This window comes from Aedes albopictus, chromosome 2, assembly GCF_035046485.1.
Source record: "Aedes albopictus strain Foshan chromosome 2, AalbF5, whole genome shotgun sequence".
Taxonomy (NCBI): domain Eukaryota; kingdom Metazoa; phylum Arthropoda; class Insecta; order Diptera; family Culicidae; genus Aedes; species Aedes albopictus.
Window position 1 is genome coordinate 261926006 of NC_085137.1, and position 26658 is coordinate 261952663.

The 26658-nt window shown below is 38.8% G+C and overlaps 2 protein-coding genes and 2 long non-coding RNA genes across 8 annotated transcripts in view; 2 read left to right on the top strand and 2 right to left on the bottom strand.

Moving 5' to 3' along the window:
* The window catches only part of LOC109421517 (polypeptide N-acetylgalactosaminyltransferase 2), a 54687-nt gene extending 28882 nt beyond the window's left edge, over positions 1 to 25805 (top strand). For all 5 annotated transcript variants that reach the window (XM_029872368.2, XM_062851677.1, XM_029872370.2 and 2 more), the window contains one exon: positions 23614 to 25805. In XM_029872368.2, coding sequence (XP_029728228.2) covers positions 23817 to 25538 — 1722 coding nt within the window. In that variant the 5' untranslated portion in view covers positions 23614 to 23816 and the 3' untranslated portion in view covers positions 25539 to 25805. The remainder of the gene's footprint in view (positions 1 to 23613) is intronic.
* LOC109411918 (uncharacterized) lies at positions 1092 to 1734 on the bottom strand. The gene is made up of 2 exons (XR_009997706.1): positions 1622 to 1734; positions 1092 to 1547 (listed from the first exon to the last, which is right to left on the bottom strand). It is a non-coding gene; the product is annotated as an uncharacterized LOC109411918 (long non-coding RNA).
* Positions 2808 to 3899, top strand: LOC115259673 (uncharacterized). The gene is made up of 2 exons (XR_009997707.1): positions 2808 to 2926; positions 2991 to 3899. It is a non-coding gene; the product is annotated as an uncharacterized LOC115259673 (long non-coding RNA).
* Positions 8982 to 12507, bottom strand: LOC134288804 (uncharacterized protein K02A2.6-like). The gene is made up of 3 exons (XM_062854684.1): positions 12254 to 12507; positions 10148 to 12197; positions 8982 to 9983 (listed from the first exon to the last, which is right to left on the bottom strand). Exons 1-3 carry the CDS (start codon positions 12505 to 12507, stop codon positions 8982 to 8984), a joined length of 3306 nt encoding a protein of 1101 aa, XP_062710668.1.
* Positions 25806 to 26658: the final 853 nt, after the last annotated feature.

Here is a 26658-nt window from a genome sequence, read left to right on the forward strand (position 1 = left end):
ACGGCTGATGGTTTGTATTCAGTCCTTCAGAAATCTTTTCGGCGATTCCGAAAAATCTCAATAACTTTGTGAAAATTGAACCAAATCGTGTCAAAATTTCACAGCACATAGTTTAAATAAAATACTTTCAAACTTATTTATTCAAATAAGGCTGTTGTTAACATATTTTAATTAATTCAGCTTACACGCAGAAAAATTGTTTGTACGATTGACAAAATGTAGGGTCAAATTCAACGAACATGTTTGTCATCTGAGGGCTAACAAACATTTTTGTCGAATTCAACCCGAAATGTTTGTTGCATTAACAAACGTGTTTGTTAGCACCATAATTTGACATGATTGTTATTTCAACAAAAAAATTAGAGGTTGTGACAAACAGGTTTGTCAATTAGACATTCGTAGCTTTGTTATTTCTTCTTTTTTTTATAAAAAAGCAAATTCATTTGTTTTTGTTTTTTTTATTTCTGATTATATATTCCATGATTTTGTTTACAATTTCCAATAATTGACCGAAAAAAAACTTATACAGTAGCGTTTCGGTTTTATCACTAGTCATTTTATTCACTACTCGCCAAATTCACTCTCGATTTTATCACGCTTTTCGTTTCGTTTTTATCACGCCTTTTCTAAAACATAGCTAAATCAACATAAAATATAAGGCGTTGTCCATAATCTGCGTAGACTAATGTTTGGCCATCTGAGACCCCCTCGTTGACTTTTGTTCATATAAAATTATCGTAGACTTTGGTCAGGAACCCTCCTCTCCTAAGAATCTACGTAGTGTAACTCGGAAGCTCATGGGATAGGGATCTACAGGGTCGTTTAACACATTCCTTTCCCACTGTACACTGGCCACAAATGAGAGAATCAAGCAGGACAGGATAATTTACGAATCTCCTTTCCACAAACGGTTAAACAATCAAGGACGGACAAACATAACTGGGCAACGTCTGTAAATGGAATGAGAACTGGAATCCCCGAACGGCGAGGTTTGAAAGTTCCGTTATGAACTCGGTAAAACGGGGCAAAGTGGTGTAAGAATTTCACATTAAGGGTTGCACTTTCTACTAATAAGCTACCACGGAAGCTAATTACAATTTACAATCATTTATTGGTGACGTCAAAAGGGGTCTATACTTGCATGCTCTTTGGATACTCGACGTGGATCCGGATCCTGGTTGATGAGGTAGCTGGGGGTAGCCGGTCGAAGACCAGCGTCATCACTGGTGTCGGCTCGTCCAGGTGTGCGGACGGGTTGCCAGACTTTGGGCGAGAATTGTTACGGCGTGTTTGGCAGATATCTTCCCGATGGACTTTTGGAAGATGGCGGTCGAATAGTGCACTACCGATGACGGGCATATACTCGGGGTTGACACAATGGCGGTTTCTGGAAAGCCTGCCGAACATCTACAATGGGCACAACGTTCGCTTCATTTCCACAGCCTCTTCACAACTTCGTGCGGGTTCTTCCGTGAACTTCTCCGCCGTGGTAGAGAACTGGCTGTTTTAGAAAAAAGGCACAAAAGAAAAAGGCCCCTTGCATGGACCTGACCACCAAGTATTAATGCCCTGCGACGTCACTGTATCTAACCTCACAATTTTGTTCTAGTCTAATAATTACCTTTTTCGTATCTTTTTAATTTGTTTGTCTTCGTTGGTATTTTTGTTCGTAGAATTACATACTTTTAGCTACAATTTTAATTCAAATTAGGTTTTTAGGATACAATTTTTACCAATTAACACATTAACACACTAACCATACTAAAACAGTTTCTTTTTTACTAAACATTCACTAATCTTACTAACACATTTTGTTGTACGGATACTTGTTTTATAACGATCCTTTGTACTCGACCCTAAACAAAGATACAACACAAAAATTATAAAACTTTACACCACAAAAGAGGTTTTTTTTCTAACCTCGACTTATTACAATAACCGCGCGCACTACGATTCCGTTCGAGGATCAAAGTCACAAAGAGAGCTCTTTTGTCGATCATTGCCGCTTTTATAACATCTATTACACATAAATTTAATGTTAAGGGCCATGTTTGTCCACCCTTTACGTTGTATCGCCATCTGTGGATTGGACACTAAACCACTAGGTCTGTGAGCTATTATGTTTTTCCATGTTCAAACTGCTCGAATCAATCGATTTGTCATAGCGTGGTAAATCTCGAGAAAGGGGGACGCTCACTCACTTGCCGCTGGTGTTGTCAACCCGTGAGTGTGTCTCTCCCAGTGTGTACGTTTCTGTAGGGGAGAATTGGGCAAAAGGATTGATGGTGGAGCCAACAAGTTAATATTGGAACCGAACGGTTACATTACCCCATCGTTCCTCTCTCAAAATGAACGAAGTTCATTTTGCATAGAACAATCATTCAAGGGAATTAATAATTTCAACCAACATCATTTCTGATTTGATGAATTAAAAAAGTTTTATTGTCTGTTTGCGGGTACACCCTATTAACCTTCGTCGCTCACGCGAGAAGAAAAGGTTCTCATTTGAGTAGTAACTCATCACCAACACTGTTGTGTTGAAAGCTGTCATTGAAAACAGATGATCAATATTTTTGTTTACGTTTACGCGAGTACGACGGTTTGCGCGATGCCGACTATCTCGAACGTTTTGGCTACGAAAATTATCGCGATTCTCGGCAACAAGTGCAAAATTGTGTCCGTGAATAAAAAGCTCTCGGGATGAGCTCGAAAAGAACCGTGATTCGCGAATCATTAACCGGTCGACGCTTCTCTTGTCTGTTTCGGAATCGGTTCGATGGAGAGGTTTTACTTCGGGAGACGATTGAGCGATTTGCCATGGTAAGCTAAGTGTTTGTAAACAATAGTATTGTGTATCCTAACGATTCAATGCTTTTCTAGGTATGCGACAGTGCATCCATTGAGAAGTGGTCCGGACCTGTGAATGGTAAGTAATCTATCAATTACGACTCAATTGATTACTTTCATCGATGAAAGATTTTTGATTCTAGGTGTTTGGACTTCAATCGTCCATTGAACGTACGGCGTGGGATATTTTGACATCGCCAGTTCGTTCTCTTCGAACTGGTCCCACTAAATCGGTTTGTAGAGCTCGTACCGGGTTTGGTCGCCGGTGATGACCGAGCCTACTTCTACAGATTCCTGGTCACGACGGACCGGTAACCTCAGGTTCTACGGATAGACCCGAGCAAAAAGTTGCTATTATTATCGTACTTTAACGGTAGTACGCAGAATCACCGAATAAAGATTGGTTTTGGGGTTTCTTGGGAACGGGCACTCTGGAAAGAACTTCACAGGTTGGCCTTCGGAGTTCCGCCACTTATATTGGTGGAAATTCTCCGAATATTTTCAAAAACTGGGAGTCAAATTTCGCGTTTTTTCGACGGTTTCGCGTTTTCGTACAATTTCGCGGATATTCGTGTTTTGTCTATTAGTTTTGTGACACGGTTCGTGATTGTGGACTAACGGATGGACGGTAAGTATGATGGTAAGTACTGACATTTTCAGGTAAGTTTTCGCGTTTCGTTTTTGATTTGTCGGTAGACTCACGGACGGTCTACCAAACCGATTCAATTTACGTGTCTCGCGTCGCGGTTTTGATCGGATCGGCAATCTCGATTGCCGCGACCAATCGACTTCGATTTCGGTCGGGTTCGGAAACGGCGAACCTGGTTGGGTATGACGCGATTATCGATAATATTGGCATCTCTTACCGGTTTAGGTGACAGTGATGAGAGCTGGACAGATCGGTCTTTCCATCTCGTTGCACGCCGGTCGTGCGAACTTCTCAGTCTTCTACTAGGCATACCGTTCATATCGCGATCGCGTTCGGATTTTCTGCACTTCTTCTAAAAATAGAAAATTTGTTATTCTACGGATGACACACTCGGATTGAAAAATACGATCTAAATTGAAAAAAAAAACTATAATGTTTCCTCACGCGAATTTCATATCGTTCCTAGAGTTTTAACGCGATTCCGAAATGACATCCGTATGTTCTAGAATCGGGATCATCGTACCTTAAGCAGTAGGACGATTGAACAAACTGCCTCTTTACTTCTTCATGGTTCTTGTAGTTACTACCCTTCGTTTGAAGAACGAAGAAATTTGCAAAACAGGACACTGTTTTTACCTCCCTCTCCGGGAAGATCGGAAGCAGATGGGGTTTGAATGTAATTTTTGTTGGGCGCCAATTTGTAACTCGGAAGCTCATGGGATAGGGATCTACAGGGTCGTTTAACACATTCCTTTCCCACTGTACACTGGCCACAAATGAGAGAATCAAGCAGGACAGGATAATTTACGAATCTCCTTTCCACAAACGGTTAAACAATCAAGGACGGACAAACATAACTGGGCAACGTCTGTAAATGGAATGAGAACTGGAATCCCCGAACGGCGAGGTTTGAAAGTTCCGTTATGAACTCGGTAAAACGGGGCAAAGTGGTGTAAGAATTTCACATTAAGGGTTGCACTTTCTACTAATAAGCTACCACGGAAGCTAATTACAATTTACAATCATTTATTGGTGACGTCAAAAGGGGTCTATACTTGCATGCTCTTTGGATACTCGACGTGGATCCGGATCCTGGTTGATGAGGTAGCTGGGGGTAGCCGGTCGAAGACCAGCGTCATCACTGGTGTCGGCTCGTCCAGGTGTGCGGACGGGTTGCCAGACTTTGGGCGAGAATTGTTACGGCGTGTTTGGCAGATATCTTCCCGATGGACTTTTGGAAGATGGCGGTCGAATAGTGCACTACCGATGACGGGCATATACTCGGGGTTGACACAATGGCGGTTTCTGGAAAGCCTGCCGAACATCTACAATGGGCACAACGTTCGCTTCATTTCCACAGCCTCTTCACAACTTCGTGCGGGTTCTTCCGTGAACTTCTCCGCCGTGGTAGAGAACTGGCTGTTTTAGAAAAAAGGCACAAAAGAAAAAGGCCCCTTGCATGGACCTGACCACCAAGTATTAATGCCCTGCGACGTCACTGTATCTAACCTCACAATTTTGTTCTAGTCTAATAATTACCTTTTTCGTATCTTTTTAATTTGTTTGTCTTCGTTGGTATTTTTGTTCGTAGAATTACATACTTTTAGCTACAATTTTAATTCAAATTAGGTTTTTAGGATACAATTTTTACCAATTAACACATTAACACACTAACCATACTAAAACAGTTTCTTTTTTACTAAACATTCACTAATCTTACTAACACATTTTGTTGTACGGATACTTGTTTTATAACGATCCTTTGTACTCGACCCTAAACAAAGATACAACACAAAAATTATAAAACTTTACACCACAAAAGAGGTTTTTTTTCTAACCTCGACTTATTACAATAACCGCGCGCACTACGATTCCGTTCGAGGATCAAAGTCACAAAGAGAGCTCTTTTGTCGATCATTGCCGCTTTTATAACATCTATTACACATAAATTTAATGTTAAGGGCCATGTTTGTCCACCCTTTACGTTGTATCGCCATCTGTGGATTGGACACTAAACCACTAGGTCTGTGAGCTATTATGTTTTTCCATGTTCAAACTGCTCGAATCAATCGATTTGTCATAGCGTGGTAAATCTCGAGAAAGGGGGACGCTCACTCACTTGCCGCTGGTGTTGTCAACCCGTGAGTGTGTCTCTCCCAGTGTGTACGTTTCTGTAGGGGAGAATTGGGCAAAAGGATTGATGGTGGAGCCAACAAGTTAATATTGGAACCGAACGGTTACAGTAGTTTATAGACATTCCCTGATTGTGAAACTTCTTATTAGCGCTTTCCAAAGTCTGGAATATTTGACCTTTAGTATGAGAAAAATGTGGGAATAGGTTTCTTTGAACAAAGGTTTTAAATCTCAGAGTAAATATAAAACCGAGTAAATAATTTTCATAAATGATTAATATTTTATTTTCATTTTGATGTTTTTTTTTCCTCGATTTCCCTAAAACAAAATTATAGAGATGTTTGGTCATTGCACATTTACCATTTCAAAAATATAGATTGTAAATGTCTAATTAACGAAAACCGGTAGGGAAGCAATTCATACAAACACGATTGATTGAATCAAGGAAACTTTGAAGATTTGACGAATAAACTTTATAAGACAATTCACAATAAATTTGACAAGATTACCATTTGTTATTTCTTCACATTCATGATTGCTGCTTTAGTTTCCATTACCTCGTTCATTGAAATAAATGCAATTCCATTTAGTAAATTGTCTGATTTTTTCTTACAGCTACATATATAAAAGAGACTTTCGATAATCTACTAAAAAAACTTCTTTAATTCTCGCGCTTAGTATCATACGGGCATATCTACAATGATCGTTTTTTCTTCATCGATTTTCTCTTCGGATTATTCCGAGAACTACGTTCAATGTTTGGATAATATCTTGGTATGTTTCGGTGATGGACGACTAGGACAAGCTTCTAGAACAACGAAAACAACCGGAAATAATTTACCAGCCCAGTTATTAACAAAAGAGAAAATCGAAGAACAAATCAATCATTGTATAAACGCCTGTATGATACTAAGCGCGAGAATAGTACAATGTCCTCGTAAGTTTTGACTCCGAAACACGGTTGGTCCGTACATAAACTACATAGACTTCAAGGAGGTGGGGGGGGGGGTATCTGGATAAAGTCTTCGGTCCATGAAAACATTCACAATTTTGTTGGAACGAAAGTCTACAGGGGGAGATGGTTGTTGGATATTACCCGAAATGGGTCTCTGTAGTGCATGGACAGCGCCTGAACAATACATTCATTGACAGATTACTTAAGCTGTGAATTACAATTCAAACATTTTGTAGTTTATTAATTTTTAACAGAAAATTTTCATTTATTTTTCATTTCGCCAAATTCACGGTTTCGCTGAATTCACGGTAAATTTTTTTTTGACCGTGATAAAATCGAAAAACCACTGTAATAAGTCATAGGGTTGTGATTTTCATTTAGGGGTTCTCGGGTTAAGAAGAATCTCGATCCACTGAGTGGATTCCACTGGGAAGCTGTTGCACCGGGTGTAGAAGGTGAAAATTCCTACAAAGATTCCAAAACACTGATAATTTAGTATTATTTTGGCACTTTTTCTAGTTAATTTTATATGAAATACTTAAGAACAAGTACGGCGGCGACTTTCGAACCCACATCACCCCGACCTTTTGATCAAAGAAGCGTCGGGGAATCTTCCGGCTAGCTGATGAGCCTTTCTGTCACAACTCCAATGAATTAAAGACTAGTTGTAGTTTAGGTCTATTTACTTCGGAGGTTGGAACAGTAAGGGTGCTATTACACTCTTTGCCCAGACGCCAAATGTTTGACCAATTTTGACAGATAAATTTTGGCAGGTTGTTTGGCTCTGTTTGTCCCTATTCGTTTTTCGAGAGTGACAAATATTTTTGTTTGCCAGGTACACCTTGGCCAAAATTTAACTGTCAAAAGTGGTCAAATATTTGGCATTGGTCAAAGAGTGTCATACTAGCTTAATAATTGTAGAAAAGTATAATGTCAAACAACTTAATTAACATAGGCTTCTTTGATCATGGCTTCAGGCCATTCCTCTATAACATCTCCCCCTTCAGAAAAGATCATATGGTGAGAGCCACGAAGGAAGCCTTCGGTTTCGTATCGGGTTGTTAGTAGGTTGGGGTTCATTATCTTCAACATTGTCTGCAGGAACATCTTCTTCAATTAGCGGAGGTAGCATTTCTTCAGGTTGTATATCTTCTGGTGGCAGTTCTTTGGTTGGTTGTTGAACTTCCACCGGATTCTGCGGATGTTCATTGATTGGATCATTGCGGTTGATTGAACATGGAATAGGAATATTGAATTCTTCAAGCAGCATGGTCCATGGTAGCTGATGATCTGCATCGACATCTTCGAAGGAAGTTTCCAGATGAGTTTCCAGATGACGTCCCCTCAATTGGTTGGTGTGAGAGCGGATAAGACGACCATTGTCCAGAAGTACATTGTAGTTCACAGAACCTTTCCTCTCAATGATCTTGCCAGGAACCCAAGTGGTCACATTTCGATGGTGAATCTGCGCATACACCAGATCGTCAGCAGAAAACTCTCTTTTCACGGTCCCATGACGTCGATTGAACTGTTTGTTTTGCTTGTCGTTCACGACTGCGGAGGTAGTTCTCCTGGGCTTCAGCAAATCTAACGGTGTAGAGACAGTTCTTCCAAGGAAAAGCTCTGCAGGAGACTTGCCATTAGGTGCGCTTCGATTCGGGGTCGACCGGTAGACGGACAGGAAAGTTTGAAGATGCTGAAACGTCGTGGTTTTTCCTCCTTCTCGAAGCTTCTTGAGTCCTCTCTTAACCCTTTATAAGGCCGAGAAAACTAGAAGAGTTGTCATCGCATACTATTATGCAGATGATTATATACATGATTACATGTACAAAACAATTTTTATTTGAAAGAAACTCTCAAAAATCTAGGTGGCAATATAGTTGCCACTGCCCGTTTAGGCCAAAAACGCTGGTGGCAATATAGTTGCCACTGCCCGTTAACCCCAAAAACGAGCTTTTGAGGTGGCAATATAGTTGCCACTGCACGTTTAGGCCACCAGCGCTGGTGGCAATATTCTTGCCACTGCCCGTTTAGGGTACTTTTCTTCTTTTGACTTCGACAAAAAGCCGGAATAGAGATTTTAGAGTGGATTGGTGCTTAACACATAATATAAACTGTGTAGTTCAGCTCATGTCAACCCAGAATTTGATTATTTCTTAAAATATTTACCAAATCTATAATTTTACAATAAGTTTGAGCTAATTTTCTTCACGCGGTCAAAATTAGCCATTTTTGAGACTACAAATGGCTCCTAAATTGTTGTAAAAGCTTTGTTTCGTACCAAAAAAATACCAGGCGTTGTTAGTAGTCCCAATTTTGCGTAAAAAAAGTTCGAAATAAATTGTTATAAAACAGAAAAAAATACAAACAGTAGGTGGCAATATAGTTGCCACTGCCTTATAAAGGGTTAAGGGTGTCTACGAAGCGTTCAGCCTGTCCATTAGACTGCGGATGGTATGGTGCAATTGTCAAGTGCGTTATTCCATTTTCATCACAAAACTGCTTGAAGCGGGCGCTAACAAATTGCGTTCCGTTGTCCGAAACGAGTGTCCTTGGGTTACCAAATCTTGCAAAGATTTCCTGAAGTATGTCCAACGTCGCTGATGTGGTAGTGCTTCGTGTACGAAAAATTTCCGGCCATTTTGAGAAAGCGTCGATTACCAGAAAATAGTAGAAACCGTCAATCGGGCCAGCATAATCGATGTGCACTCTCTCCCACGGCTTCGATGGAACAGGCCACGATTCCAAATCCGTTTTGCGAGGTGACTTGGCAGCTTCAGCACATGATCTGCAGCACCGGACAAGTACTTCGATGTCATCATCAATCTTGGGCCAGTAGACGAAACTTCTTGCAAGCGACTTCATCCGGTCCATTCCTGGGTGACCTCTATGTAGCTGCTGAAGAATGCGTTTCCGAAAACGAACAGGAACAACAACTCGATCTCCGAACATGATGCATTTTTGGACGATCTGAAGACTGTCCCGGCGAGTGAAAAACTGCTGGACGGCTGGGTCACTAATCTCCGTGGAATGTTCGGGCCAACCTTCGTTTATGTGAAGCATAACTGATTTCAGAGCGGAATCCTTCGAGCTTTCAGCAGCGATCATTTCTGACGTAACTGGTAGACTTGATGTGGAATCACTGAGAACGGCTTGAACATCGGCTTCCATTTGTATAGAAGCAATGACATACTCCTCGTCGACTCGTTCATGGCACTTCATCAATCTTGAAAGCAAGTCAGCATGTCCGAATTCCTCAGTTTTCACAAATTGGATGTCGAAGTTGTACAGCATCAGTGTTAGAGCCCAACGTTGAAGTCGGTTGGCAGTGTATACAGGAATGCCTTTCTTGCTTCCAAACACCTTGAGTAGCGGTTTGTGATCCGTTTGCAAAATAAACTTTCGACCGAATAGCATCGGAAGCGGGTTACAGCAAACACTAGAGCCAGGGCTTCTTTCTCAATTTGTCCGTAATTCTGTTCTGCAGCGGTGAGAGATCTTGAAACATGCGAAATAGCCTTCACTGATCCGTTCGGAAAACGATGCATAATAACTACGCCTACGCCATCTTTTGATGCATCTCCTGCGACAATAATGTCCTTGTTTGGGTCAAAATGGGTCAGCAACAGGTCTGATTTCAGCAGCGTTTTGAATTTCTCGAACGATTTCTGGCAGCTATCCGTACATTCCCACTTAACGTTCTTCTTCAGCAAGTAGTCCATGGGTGCTCGAAGATCCTTCATTTGCTTGACGAAACGTCCATAATAATTGATGGCTCCAAGATATGATCGAAGCTGCGACACGTTCTTGGGAGCTGGCATCTGCGAAATAGCACTTGTCTTCGCTGGATCTGGTCGTAAGCCGTCTTGATCGATGATGTGTCCTAGGAACTTGATTTGTGAAAGGCCAAAGCGGCATTTATCCATCCTCAAATGAAATCCGTATGCCTTGATCCTTTCCAGAACTTCATTGAGACGTTGGTCGTGCTCCTCCTTAGTCCTACCGGCAATCATGATGTCATCCAGATACGGTTTAACTCCTGGAATGCCGGCGACCATGCTATCGGTGATTCGTTGAAATGCACCGGGGGCGGACTTAATTCCAGGTGGCAAGCGGTTGTATTTGAACAGTCCTCGATGAGTGTTGATGGTCAGGTACTTTTGCGATTCCTCCTCAACCTCGACTTGTAGGTACGCATCCGAAAGGTCGAGTTGGGAAAAATATCGGCAGCCTGCAAGATCAGCGAAAATATCGTCTGGGTGCGGAAGTGGGTGTCCATCTGATTCTAGCGCATTGTTCAGTCCGGTAGAGTAATCGCCACAAATTCGAACGGACACGTTGTCTGATTTCCGGACCACGACTATCGGTGTGGCCCAGTCGGAAAACTTCACTGGAGAGATTATTCCCTTGTCTTGAAGGCGTTGAAGTTCGGCATCAACCTTTGGAAGTGCTGCATATGCGACTGGTCGTTTTGGACAGTACACTGGACGGGCATCGGGTTTCAGGTATAGTTTCACTTTTGCTTTTGTGCACCTACCAAGTGAGCTTTGGAACACTTCGGGGAACTTCAAACGGAACTTCTCAACGGTGTCTTGCGGCTTTTGATGGACAGCGTTCACCAGCGAATTGAAGGGTACAGCCCACAGATCGAACAGTTCGATTGTGTCTATTCCAAGGACATTCAAATCTGGGTTTGATGACACGTAGACAATACCTTCGTTTGTTGAATTCTTGATGGTAAGCTGGGCCTTGAACTCGCCAACGATGTTGATTCTGTCACCGGAAGCGCTGATAGCTGCGATCTCCGAGGCTTCGATAGCTGGTTTCCCGATTGCTTCCCAGGACGGTGTAGCGATAATCGTGATATCCGATGCACAATCCAGTTGCAGCGTCGCCTGATTTCCGTTGATTCCAAGGGTGACAAATTTCCTTTTTCCTTGGAGGTCGATACGCTTCACCGAAATTCCTTTAGACTTCACATACTCTTTCGTCTTCGATTTGTCGAATTTTCTTCCAGGTCTGGATTTCGTTTCCGCCGTAGAGCAGTATCCCTCTTTATGCCCCTTCCGTTTGCACTTGCCACAAACATGGTCTTGATATGAGCATTCTTTCACGAAGTGTAGGTCACCGCATAGCCAGCATGGAGATTTTGGTTTCTTCTTTTTCGCAAGCTTCGATGAAACGGCGTTGACGATGGATTTCTCCGGAACGGGTTTTTCGATCATTTTCGTGTCCTGCTTCAAATTGTTGAACCGATGGCACTCCTCGACAAGGTTTTCAAGTGTCAGCTTCGTACCTTCCGCCGGAGGAGCAGTTTCTTCAGCTTCAAGCTTGCTGATCAAGCGTGTCCGAATGTCTGCATCCCGTGAAGACTGTAGGCTGCAGACAAAACGAAGAGCCTTGAACTGGTCATCCGAAAGCTTGGAAAGCTGGAACGCTTCGCAGTGCTTGTTCACGGAGGCAGCGTAACTTGAAAAATCGTCGGCATCGTTCTTAATGTACTGGAGACAGCGGTATCTATCGTTGAAGAGCGAGGTCTGTCGGCCGTAGAGTTTCTTGAATTTGTTGACCGTTTCGTCCAGGCCAAAATCGCGAGGATGCTTGGGCAGGATACTGTTGACATACCGCTCATGGAACTTGGTGCCAATCTTCCTCAAGAGTAGCCTCACCTTCGCCGGATCGTCCAGATTCTTGCGTCGACCTTGAAAACGTCTTCGTAACGGGCATACCAAGCGTCGAAAAATACTCCACCGTCAGGATCGTAATAGAAATCTTCAATTCCCGTGGCCAGCGTTTCGATGATTCTCTCGCTTCCCGGTTGGTTGACTTGACCGGCCCGGTTGATCAGTGATATCTGTTGTTGCTGACTTGCTACCAGTTCGGTGAGCCGGAGAATTGCGTCCTTCAAATCCTGGTTGGACATCTTCAAACGTGGTTGATCTGGATTCTCCTGAGTAACTTCTCGTCGCCAATTGTCACAACTCCAATGAATTAAAGACTAGTTGTAGTTTAGGTCTATTTACTTCGGAGGTTGGAACAGTAATAATTGTAGAAAAGTATAATGTCAAACAACTTAATTAACATAGGCTTCTTTGATCATGGCTTCAGGCCATTCCTCTATAACACTTTCCTCAAACTTTGCACCGACAAAACAATTCGCGACTACGAAGGTAAAAGAGATTCCAACACTTTGTCGCTCTCATGGTCGCTCTAATGAAAAACCTCGTAAGGAACTGTCAGAATGTGCGTGAAAAAAAGCAAAAAATATTTCCCTCTCGTTTTTTCTCACGTAAACCTTCACGCACATTCGACAACTTCGTAGTCGCGAATACACTGTTAAGTTTTGTACACACTTATCAAAATATACGCATTATCAACAAAGGTGATTGTTGATTTGCATAACATTTTGTCGTTTTAACTAAAAGTGATAGTTGATCCGATAAATAGTTTTTGTTAATCCGACTATCATTGAAGTTTGAACTCAACAAACCATTTTGTTAGTTCAACCTCACCAAATTTCTGTGCGTGTAGTATTACACAACAGTGACATGGGGAGACTTGATCCCTCGAGGATTACACACACATTATACATGTGAAAAATAAAATTCTATTCGGAAGCCTCTATTTACTTGGAATTGTAGTTAGTCTATTCAACGATAAAATGTGTCAGGTAATTATAACTTTAGTACAAACCAAGAAAAGGGGGATCAAGTCTCCTCATTTTGGAAATACGGCATATCCTTAAAAATTGAAGGAAATCTTACAATTTCAAACACTCCATATTCATCGAAAATACAAGAAAACTCGAAAAGAAAATGAATAGCAAGACTCTGGAATTATTTTCTCTTTAAATAAACCATGTGCTCAAAGGGGGATCAAGTGTCACCCATTTTTGAAAAATACATCATAAGACATGCCTCCATAAAAACACATTTTTGAAAACTTTGACAATAATTTAAAGGCCTTCTGTTGTGTATTAACTTGCAATAGATGTTTACCTGCCATTTTGCACGGAAATCGGATCTAGATTTGTGTTTTTTCTTAAAGTTTCGGGTAATTTTAGAAAAAGGGATCAAGTCTCCCCAGTCTCCCCTACTATATCCCTCTAATACCCAAATTTTTGAATTTAATCTAAATATCATTTTTCGTCATCTAAAATCGGTTTAAACATGTTTTGGAAGATGATACTCTTCAATTCTCGATTTGATGAATTTCGGTTTTTGATTTTTCTAATTTTTATTTTCGAACATCCCCATAATTTTGTATTTTTTCTGGATGCCTATTTGGGCGGCGGACTTTTTGAGACGAAAACATTTTGAGATTTTACGATTATGGTTGAAATATTTAAATTTTTAATTTTTTTTGTCATGGAAAATTTTATTTTCCGTGTAATTTCAAGGAAAATAATTTTAGAGTGTATTCGACTCCCTTAAACTATTTTAATATGATAGCATGATTTGGGAAAAATTTAAAATAGCCAAAAGGTGACTAAAACATCAATTTTTCAATGATTTTTTAAAAATGTAAAAACGGTTTAAAAGACACCAAAAACCATGTTGAGATTTACAGAACAGTCCTAAATATCAACCACAAATATAAAAAATTTGATTGCTCACTAAACAAAAATTACAAAAATGCTCAAACTATACCTCGTCTAAAGGCGGGGTTGTGCATTAAAGTGATATGTCTATATATAACGTAAAACGAGAATTTAAAAAAAAATGGTTTCATACTTTTACAAAAATTCTATATTTTCCTTATTTTTGTTCATCTTAACATATAGAACGGAATAATGAATGCTTAAATAATATGAAATCCTACTTTAACGAGCCCTGAATTACTAAGTTGCTTCAAGATATGATATGATTGCAGTCATAGCAGCTAATGCATACCGTCACACACTAAATGATTGGGGAATTGGGTGCGGTGACTCCATCGATGACATTTTCAATAGGTATAGGTAGTCAGTAAATGGACCGATCAGCTGAAAAAAATGCGCGCAACTGACAAAGCATCATCGTAAGGAGATGGATTCGTGCCTGCCTCAAAACACTTCTTCCATTCAAGTGTAGGTAGATGCATGCTTTGGATAGCTAAGCATAATCCGACTGTTTCTCTTTACTTTCTATGTGCTCTTATATACGGTAGGGTGAGCACTTGTCTGAATTGCAGAGTAGAGTAATTAAAATCTACCGCAGAGAAAGGCAATCGTTAATTTACGACGATTATCTATTGTTTTGTGCTGGATGAAAAAAAAACTATGCATTAATAAGGTTGGTATAGGAAAGTCAACTCTAATGCAAGTAATTTCACTGCTTTTTCTATGAATGAGATTTGTATTCCGTAAAATGGAATAACTTTTATAGTTTTTCAGCAGATATTTCCATGTCAGTTTTTTCATTAGTTTACGTATGAGTTCTCATTAAATAAATTGTTTTTCAAATTTAAATAAACAAATCTGGCTTACTTTTCCAAATACATATACATTTTTCTTCTTCTTATTCTTGGCGTGATGTCTTAACTGGGACAAAGCCTACTTCTTAGCTTAGTCTTCTGAGTTTTGAGAGCTTACACACTCAAAACAGATTTGCGGGCTCGGCAAAAACGCGCAGTAAAACTATCACCTGATATCCCAGCAAAAAGTGACATTTGTTAGCTGACTCTCAGCAAAACGATTGCCGAAGCTCAGCAATGAACTGTCAAAATTGCTGAGATCTCAGCAAAATTGTTGTTTGCTGATTACTCGGCTGTGCAAATCTCGGCAAAAGAATGGAAAAATGCTGATATCCCGGCAATCTGAATTAAGTGTGTAGGGTAATTCATGTATTTTGGACAGGCTGAAGACAACGTTGGAAAAATCATCCCCTAGCTTCCATAGAAAGCAATTGATTATTTCGCAAAGTTGCTAATACGCTTATAATATGACAGTACTTTGCGTTCCTGGTGACAAAAACCTTAACGAAAGCATTTTAAGCTGAGAAAACCACCAACCGCCTTTTAGAATTGCATTTTGGACACCGAATATATGTTTTGGACACCCTCAAGTATATATAATTTGGACAGGGCAATTATCTCAATATTTAGCCATGTGTACTGCTAAATCATGGAAGTAGCATAAATTAACAAATATTTTCTCACGAATAATCAAATTTCTCCGCTTAACAGGCATCTATTTTGATAACTATTAGAGTTTTAGTTAAAATAGGGAAAATATCGCCAAACCCACAGAATACGCCTCCAAGTATGCAATTGTACAGCATCCCCATGTAGTTCGTCAGTGACCAAAATATATAAACAGTAGAAAACTAGTAATGTATTTTGGACACCATCTATTTTAAGCGTTCTAGATGCATGTTAAGAGATTGGCTGCCTAATGCTTCTTTATTGAACACTTTTCATCGCAATAAGGCTTTTAAAATTCTTACAATTATTAATTCAACGATTTTGAGGCGAATATTGTATGTGACTGCGAAATGTATGTCGTCTTGCATACCTTAGCATTTGAGGGGTTTTAGGGAAATGATTTACATTTTCGATAATTTTGAAGTAAATTCTTAATTGTTAAGCGTATTTTCACAGTAAGTCATCAGAATAGGGTCTGCCTAATCCAATAATCGATATTGAGAAGTATCTACTTTTATAAGCTCTCCGGAACAAGACATACAACGCCGTACCTGTCCAAATTACATACATGTCCAAATTATATTTTTTACCCTACTCTGCTAATGATCATTTTGCATGTGTATATATTGTGGGTGGCAGGCACGAAGATATTCTACGTTCCAGGGTTTCCGAAACTTGCTGCACCGAACGGGAATCGAACACGTCACCCTCAGCTGTAGGTAGTAATGAGCTGAATTTTAGTATGGTGAGAAGGTCAATTCTCCGTTTCTGCAATAAAATGGTGCAAAAAGCGTGGGTATTATGATTCCTTGCCTAACTTTGAGCAACAGTGTTGTTGTTTTCTTCATTTCTTGCAACATAAACAACATAGTTATCCAAAGTTTTGCTCAAACAGCATCAAATTAGACAAGGAATCATAATATCCACGCTTTTTGCACCATTTCATTGCAGAAACGGAGAATTGGCCTTCTCACCATACTAAAATTCAACTCATTACTACAAATCTAGTACTTCACCGATCTGTCCTATGGGACACGTCCAGAAAATCGAGCCTTAAAACTTTTTTTTATATTTTTTTGTTCAATATTGTAGAACTTAATAAATGAATGGAGTTCAGAGTCTCGTTTCAGTTCACTTAACAAAGTAGAACCAGCATCGTTGAGCCGAATGGATATATTTTGACTGGCTTAACAAATTGTTCTTGCTTTTCGTCAAAGGCTGTTCTAGGTGCATTGAAATGCAGTTGAACAGTTGAACTGCTAACTGAATAGGAGATATGCCCTTCTTCAATTTACAGTCTGTTCTTTCTAACGATGTAACGTTACAGACATGATTCGCGCCCAATTTATTAATTCTATCTAGTGTTTTTCCCAAGGTTTTTCCTTGTTTAAAAATGGGTTGTTCTTTCGGCCTGAAAGAACAACACATTTTTAAGAGAACAAAAAAATATCAGATAAAGTCAATAGTTTGGCCAGTTATCAAATACGCAACGTTGTAAGCAGCATGTGCCAATAAAGCACATGGTTACCAACATGTGTTTTATTGGCACTTGTTTCATTCTATATACATAGGAGATTTGCCCTTCTTTATTTAATAGGCTGTTCTTTAAAGTTACAACGTTGCGTATTTGATTGGCGGCCAAACTATTAACTCTATCTGATATTTTTCCTTGTCTTACAAATGTTTTGTTCTTTCAAGTTAGACTGTTACAGAGTTGTTTGATTGCCAAACTGTCAATTGCACCTTTAGAGATTTTCCCTTCTTCTAGCAATGGGCTGTTCTTTCGAGGCCTGTTTTTCGATCGCTTTCGTTTCAATCTAGCCTAATAACAATTTGGCTAAGTAATATTGTGGCCAAATATATTTTCGGCCTAATAAGCCACACCCAGTCGGTAGGCAAAAACTTGAAGTTGGCCTCTTGTTATTTACAGTTTTAAAGGTTTAGTATCAAAAAGGCAAAGCACATATGAGAGAAACAATATAAGTATTAGACTGTCCCAAAAAAATCGATGTTCGAAAAGTCAAGGTGCTCAACCTTTAAATGAAAGATACGCATATTTGAAGCATTTTTGTAGAAAATTTCGATTTTCTAAAAAATCATTTAGAGGTTCCGCTAGGGCGATTTTTGAAAAATGGCCTTTTTTTTCATTAAAAGTCTCAAAAAAATCATTTTTTCGTAATATTTTTTCAATTTCTGATTTTTTTCAATATTTATGTATTTTTCTATGGAACTCTAGGCATTCTTGAAGGGGATAAGTTTTTGGAATATTGTATTTATATTGACGGTAGAACCGTTTTTATGGTAATAAAAAGACCATTTTTTAAGAATTTTTCATCTAAATATGAGAAAAAATACATGCACGATTTTTTATTTTCAATTTTGATAGTTTTATCTGATAGTACTATTTGTATGCGTCATTTTTCTAAAAAAAGATTTAAAATATTTTGTCTAGAAGCTGAGATATTAAGATTTTAGTAAATGGACAATATTTTAAATGCTTTCAAAACTTTGTATATTTGGAATATTGTAAGGTTTTTGATACACTCCAATGCAATGTTCGTATATTAAGTTAAAAAACAGCTTTCCTTGTTTTATGGTCAAGCTAGTTTAATATGAATCTTTTATTCTGGGCTGGTTGGCAGTAGATTCATGAAGAGCTTTTATCTGAATAACTACAACAATGACGGGTATCGTGGTTACTGGTAGCAACGCATTTAGTTCGAGATTACGTCGTGGATTTCCCGACTACTGCGCCCATTTTTTTCTGAAATAGGAGCGACCATTCCATGCAGAGATTATATAACATTAATAAAATCAATAAAAAACATAGTTAAGTCATGATTTTAACTGAAGACTTGAACTTGAAATGTAATGGACAATTTGGTATAAAACTCGGCAACGGGGGTGCATAGTTAATCGGTCAAAATATTATCTCAATTCATCAAAGAAATGAACGTTTAGCAATCAAAGGATCGCGTATTGCTTCAAAAGCCTATTATAGTCTATTATTTTCTAAGTATTTTAAAATCAGTCTTGCCTTAACAAAGCTATTTTTTATTGATTTCATTACTATTAGGTTATCTCTGCATGGAATGGTTTTTGCTACTTCAGAAAAGGGGTGTAATTGTCGAGAATTCCACGACATAATATCGAAATTAACACTTACGTGGCCGGCAGGGTACCCGGGTACCTTTTTCAATTTCAAATCTCGATATTTTAATGGTTATTGAGACTAGGATGTTGGAACTCTGTTAGATCTTAGAACTCGTGAATATACATCTATTACTGGGGTTGACCAAATTTTAAAGTGAGGAGGGGCAGGGGGAGGGGCTCCTGAATTTTTTTATGACGTGGAAGGCCGGCAGGGTACCCGGGTACCCACGAAATTGAAATGATCATATCTCCGTCATTTTTTCATCGATTTTGGAAATTTTTAGCTCATTCAACTCAGAAACTCATCATCTATCAGGAAAATTTTTGGTTAGACCGATCTAATCACCGTGGTTTTCGGAAAATCCATATTTTTGGGAGCATGTCCTTATACCATATTGAAACCCACATTGTTAAGGCTAGGATATCTTGAAGTGTTTATGGTCAACCATGGCCTCACGGGAAGCGTGTTCCGAAATCACAGTTTCAAAGTCAACACGTTTTATGATTCCAGGCCGGTCAAATACAATATGCCAAAGCAATTTTACGATGCTTGGTACCGAAATTGCTACTAACCTACTGAAAATCCCGTATATTGTATTGTATAAAACATGGATCCGGAAATCCGTATTTTCCGGTACCTATGGGGATAGGACCGGTCCAACCAAATACGATCTCGATAGATAATGAGTTTCTGAGTTGAATGAGGCAAAAACTTTTAAAATCGGTGGAAAAATCGCTGAGATATGATCATTTCCATTTCGTGGGTACCCGGGTACCCTGCCGGCCTTCTACGGGTGTTTTTTTTGCTGGCCACACTACGGTTAATGCTACCTGTCATTGTTGTAGTTATTCAGATAAAAGCTCTTCATGAATCTACTGCCAATCACCCCAGAATAATAGATCCATGTTTAAACTAGCTTGAACATCCAATAATGAAAGCCGTATTTTTAAGCCTAACTTCTTCAATATACGTACATTGGAGTATCACAAAGACTTTACAATATTCCAAATATACAATGATTTGCAAAAAAATATTATTTTTTTACTTTTTTTTACTAAAATCCTAATATCTCAGCTTCTAGACAAAATATTTTAAATATTTTTTTAGAGAAATGACGCATACAAATAGTACTATCAGATAAAACTTTCAAAATTGAAAATAAAAAAATCATGCATGTATTTTTTTTCTCATATTTAGATGAAAAATTCTCAAAAAATAGTCCTTTTATCAGCACAAAAACGGTTCTGCCGTCAATATAAATACAATATTCCAAAAACTTATCCCCTTCAAGAATGCCCAGAGGTCCATAGAAAAATACAAAAATATTATAAAAAAATCAGAAGTTGAAAAAATATTACGAAAAAATGATTTTTCTGAGACTTTTCATGAAAAAAGGCCATTTTTCAAAAATTGCCCTAGCGGAACCTCTAAATTATTTTTTAGAAAATCGAAATGTTCTACAAAAATGCTTCAAATATGCATATCTTTCATTTAAGGGTTCAGCACCTTGACTTTTCGAACATCGATTTTTTTTGGGACAGTCTAATAAGTATAAGGTATAAGGGTATAAGAAGGCGAGTGCTACAGATAAATTTAATACAGTATACTCTTCTTTAATATAGCAAGATTGAGTTTTAATATGGGCGAAAGTAACATGATCGATTTCTCTTCATCGACTCTCTCTTCTGCAAATTAAAGTGACAAGATGCAAATTAAATTGAAATTTTTTACACTTAGACGCTAGATTGCATCGCAACCTAGCGATTTATGACCAAAAAGTGCAACCATACTTGCATCTATTTTGTTACATATCATTCCTTTATTTTGTTTTCTTTCGAATGTTATCTTTTGGAATTACAGCTGCCAGAATTGGCATTGAAAATTTTCCTTCATTAAACAATGGCTGTTCATTCGAGATGTAGTGATAAATTGTTGGCATCATAACTGCTAATATTTTTTAATGTTTTGACGAACACTTGGGAATAACGCTGAAAGGCTTGTTAAAATTGTTCAACGAATACCAACCAAAATAAGTCAATTATTGTGCATTTAACCTTCACATACCCGACCCCCGACAACTCATTTTGAATATGCTGGCATTTCGGCAATTTTTATCCGATTTTGACCCCAGTACAAACCGGATTATCTCCGGAATAATTTCGGATATTGCATGGCCACTTGGGTGTAATAAACTTGCACCAATTTATGATCGATTGAGGGCGACTTCAAAAAAAAAAAGATAAAAATAGATAAAACGAAATGCCAGCATTTTCAAAATGAGATGTTGGGATCGGGTACGTGAAAGTTAATAAAAAGGTTGAAATTTAATGAGTCTGGGAATAGCGATAACAGATTTCCGGAAAATGTTCCATTCCGGAAAATGGGTTTCCGGGAAATGGGACATTCCGGAAAACGGGTTTCCGGGAAATGTTTTCCGGGAAATGTCATAGAATCGCATGAAACGTTTTCACCGAATTTGGTAATTCATCCGTGGATCCACTTGAGGAATAAAACTTACGTTGCCCCGTTGCCCTGTCTTAGTGTCTTAATAAAATCTACAAAACCCAAGCAGAGGGGAATATCAAATTAATAACTACGAAATCACAAAACCTGTTTTTATATCTTGTTTTGTTATTATGATAATTCAATAATAACAAAACAAGATATAAAGGCATTACGTTTCCATAACATGTTTTGTTGGACAATCTTATTTTGTTATGACCAAGCAATTGGTATGCGGCCCATTAATAACATTTCAATATTATATTCTGTTGTGGAACAAGTTTGGTTATTATTGTATTATTGAGAGTGCACACATACTTTATGGTATTGCTATCTAAACTAAAACAAATTTTGAAACAAAACCTACATCATTCTACAACGTTATTTACAGCATTTGAGGGAAAGCAACTGCATATTCACTCATCAATTTGTCTTCCTCTTCCATTTATCATTACATCCAAACTGAGACAAAGTGCATGCCCCATATCACTAGCTAGTATTCCGTGGGAAAAAGTCTGCATAATGCACCAGAAAAACTGTTTAACGATTTTTTGAAAAGTGCGCAAAGTTAGGCCCTAGGAGCGCAAAGTATGGTACGCTTACGGTATCACATTTGATAACATGTGTGGTATATTACGTGACATGGAGGTGCTGTAATGTGTACAAAACAAAGTCCCTGCTGGGCGGCGCGAGGTTTTGCTAAATTTCTGAAATTGACTGAGTTGTAGCTGAAAAGTACCCAAAATACCAGCCACTGCCCAAGTGGCGCAGTACCCTGCATACATCTAAACGAGAACATAGCAGACGATATTGAAGGTTTTTAAGGTTTTCAAAGGGACGTTCCAGATTCCGCCTTTAACATGTGAATTTCAATGATAAAAATGTCAAACTTATGGAGTAAACTTGTTTGAACGAAGCTAATACAGACAGCTGAATCCAAAATTGTAGATGGTTTTAATGGGATTTTTCAGAATTTTTTTGTATTTCACATGTTTTCCCTATCGTTCCAGAGGATGAAGTCGAATCTACCTATTTGAAAGATAGGTGTATGATTAGTTGAAAATACACCTATTAGGGAAGAGAGAAACTGAAGTTCGCATTCTCACATGTTGGTCTAAATATATAGAATTCTCAGCCATCACAAAGTCATATATGATGTAGAATAGGATGCTAAAGTGGAGGCCATAAGCACCACACGCTATTTCACTTTTGACACAATTTCAAAAGCCTGTAGACCACTTTAAACCGCACCTTATATTATACGCCCTTTTGAGAAAATATTTGAGAATTTTTTAACACAATGTATAAACTACCAGAAATCACATTTAGTATTGCATGTTGATGATGGGCTACTGTGGGTTCGATTCAATAAATGTAAGAAATATGATTCTTTCAACCCGGATGCCGCTGTTATTTTGTCTGTTAGCAAATTCATCCCTAGCCGGCGTGCCGTAGTGCAGTCTAGTACCGCGCACCATTAACATTTACATAAAACTTTCGCATGTCATTCCAATTCATGCTTCCTTGTACTTCAGAAATCACACTCCCTTCGTGTTGCCGTTTATTGCTGCGTTGAATTCGTGTCTCTTCTACTCTTGCAACCGGTCGCCACTACGGGTACCGGCATTCGGCATACTACTCGTTTATCACCTCTTGCACTGTTGTTGTCAAAATTATATTGAGTTGTCAAAAAAAAAAAGTCTCACAAAACCTAACACAAGCTGCCTATACTTATATGGGAGAACAAAAATTGTTCACAAAGTTCTTACAAAATCTTAACACGGGGATTTTGAACACAAACCACTACCACAGGCATTTGGATTGGTCTAAATAAATTGGTTTCTAAGTAAAACTGAAAAAATGTGATTTTGTTGCACGCTAAGGAAAAGTTATTCCAAAATGAGCAAGATGAGCACAAATCTTATCTAAACTGGAACAGCTCAGAAAAGGAAGGATTGCACTGAGCTAAACACTAAAATTCAATCAGTCTATGCCATATAATAGTCTTGACATTATCAAGAATATCATTCTGCTTAAACTGATGATATTTTCGCACCAGCGCTTATTTTTTCTGTTGTTCCACCTTAGCTCGAAAATTTGTGAATTCTGTTACTGTGTGGTTACATTCGTATATGCCTTTTTACATATAATAGATAACCCATGTCCCATGCTATTGGACACTAAAGAGAATCCTAAAAATGTATGTTAATGGATAAGCTAACAGTCTTTTTTATTTCTTCTTACTTTCAGGGCCTCGCGTTTGAGAAATCCAGAAATGGACGCAGATGTACACAAAAATCTCAGCGCAAGTTGATTCCTAGTTAGATAATATAGTTAGAAAAGATACCTTAGCACCTTGATGTGTGCTAACAAATCTAGTCAAAGGGGCAACATCACCATTCAAATCATCAGTGTATTATTAAAACTACATAACAGTAGTCAGTGTGTATAACATGCGGAGAAATTTGAAGATTTTTCTGATATTAGCGATAACATGGATACTGGTAGCAGTTTATTACTTCGAAGGAAGCTACAAAAGTCGAAACCGAGCGTTGCGATTACGCGACCACCAAACACCTGCCGTGACCCCTCAGTCATTCGCGGCAGAATGGCAGCAACACTCGTATAGTCCGTCAACCTCGCCTAGGCAGAATGCGGTATCGAACTCTTTACTGCATATGTCCTCGCCCCGGCACACGTGGGACTATTTCGACGAGATGGGTTACATACAGAAAGGTAGCCTACAACAGGGCGAGGATCCGTATTTGCGCAACCGCTTCAACCAACAAGCAAGTGATAGTTTGAAAAGCAATCGAGAACTTCCCGACACCAGAAATCCCATGTGCCGAAAGAAATGGCCTAGCAGCCTACCCCCGACCAGTGTAATTATAACCTTTCATAACGAAGCACGAAGCACTCTGTTGCGGACGATTGTCAGTGTCCTGAATAGATCTCCAGAGCACCTAATACACGAGATTATTCTAGTAGACGACTACTCCGACTTCCCGGAGGACGGCCAGGAGTTGGCAAAGATTCATAAAGTTAAAGTGATTCGAAATGAGCAACGTGAAGGTCTGGTGCGGTCTCGTGTTAGGGGTGCAGACGCCGCAACTTCATCCGTTTTAACGTTTCTCGATAGTCATTGTGAGTGCAATGTAGATTGGTTAGAACCGCTGTTGATTAGAGTAAAAGAAGACCCTACTCGTGTTGTATGTCCTGTGATTGATGTTATTAGTATGGATACCTTCCAGTACATAGGCGCTTCGGCTGATCTTCGAGGTGGGTTCGACTGGAATTTGGTTTTCAAATGGGAATATCTGAGCAACACAGAAAGACACGAGCGTCAGAAGGACCCAACGACTCCTATCAGAACACCAATGATCGCTGGTGGCTTATTTGTGATAGATAAAACATATTTTGAAAAGTTGGGAAAGTATGATACTCAAATGGATATATGGGGAGGTGAGAATTTGGAAATCAGTTTTCGCGTCTGGCAATGTGGTGGTAGCTTGGAAATTATCCCTTGTAGCAGGGTTGGTCATGTATTTCGTAAGAGGCATCCATACACCTTTCCAGGAGGTGGCAGTGGAAACATATTCGCCAAGAATACAAGACGTGCTGCTGAAGTATGGATGGATGAGTATAAACAGTATTACTATGCTGCAGTTCCCTTGGCGAAAAATATTCCATTCGGAGATATTGAGGAACGGTTAGAACTGAAAGAAAGGCTCCAATGTAAACCCTTCAAATGGTACTTGGACAACGTGTATCCACAGCTTACGATACCGGAACAGCAAACCAAAGGTAGCTTACGACAAGGGCCATATTGCATGGATACTTTGGGCCATTTGGTGGATGGAATTGTTGGGCTTTATCAATGTCACGACAGCGGGGGTAACCAAGATTGGGCCATCACGAAAAAAGGACAAATCAAGCATCTGGATCTTTGTCTAACGTTATTAAATTTCGCTGTGCGATCGCGGTTCAACATGGTAGTGCTAAAGTACTGTGATGAATCTGCGAATCAGCAGTGGCACAAAAGAGAGGGCGGACTGATTCAACATAGTAAGATAAATGTTTGTCTAGACTCGCGTTATGTAAAGGAGAAAGGCATCACTGCAGAGCGATGCAACTCGGCTCTTGAGTCGCAGCATTGGAGGTTTTCCACCAAGTGAGACCAGCAGAAATAGCAACCAAAACACACTATAAACCGGTACAACTAACTCCTCTTGGATGTGTTTCTTATTATTGTTCAGCTACAGAGAGTTAAGGAAGTATAGAATTAATTATGAAAGTGAAGAAGCTAGCTATAAATACTTAATGATCAATTAAAATATATAGAAAAGTGCTTCAAAGCGCAACGATAGCATCGTGATTGTACATTCCAAGTAATGATTAGTTTTTATTACCATCCATAATAAAAATCTTTGAGAGAATTGTAATTCCGAAACCCAAATCATTACTCGATGACAGTCCACATTTTATGATTGTTCTGAATTACAAATTCTTCTTATACAGTTTCGTAAAAAAAATCCGTATTCAAATACAATCAGCTGTAACACAGATAACAGATATTTATCATAGAAAAAAAGTTTAGCTTAAAACCTGTGTAAAAACTATAAAAACCAAAAAGGTTGCCCACTGCTTCCATCTACAACAGATTGCTGCAGTAAATGCTATCTGCCAGGGATTGTTTGCGTTTGCCATTTGCACTCAAGCGATATGAATGCGATCGTTACACCATCTCTAAATAAATGGCAGTTAGGTTCCCTTATTGAAATGACGGTTGAAAGGGTTTAAAGGGTTTACACACATTTCGTGTGCTAACATAAACTGCTGTTATCTGTGGCTGTAATAAATTGAAACGGGACTGCATCGACTCACATCTTCTACGTGAATGTCTGTGATTTACGAAAATACATCCTCTTACCGATCATGGCAATTAATTTTGTGTACCGTAAAATGGGGTAACTTTGATAGTTTTTCAGCGAATTTTCTCAATATTTTTACATGTAACAGTATTTCCCCGAGTTTTATATTTTTAAAACAAGTACTGGGGTATCAGTTCTCAATTGCAATTAAAAGATTCGATAATCTGAAATATTTTAGATAACTTTTAGTTTTTCATATAACCGAAAATCAGATTTTCATTTTGGGGTAACTTTGATAATGCCCAAAAAACACATCAAATCTCAAAAAATAATCACAGATTGCAATCTTAAGCGTATGAACATGATGAGAGAAGGCTTGTGGAATATATTAGATAAAATTTTTATATCAAAACAGTGATATTTT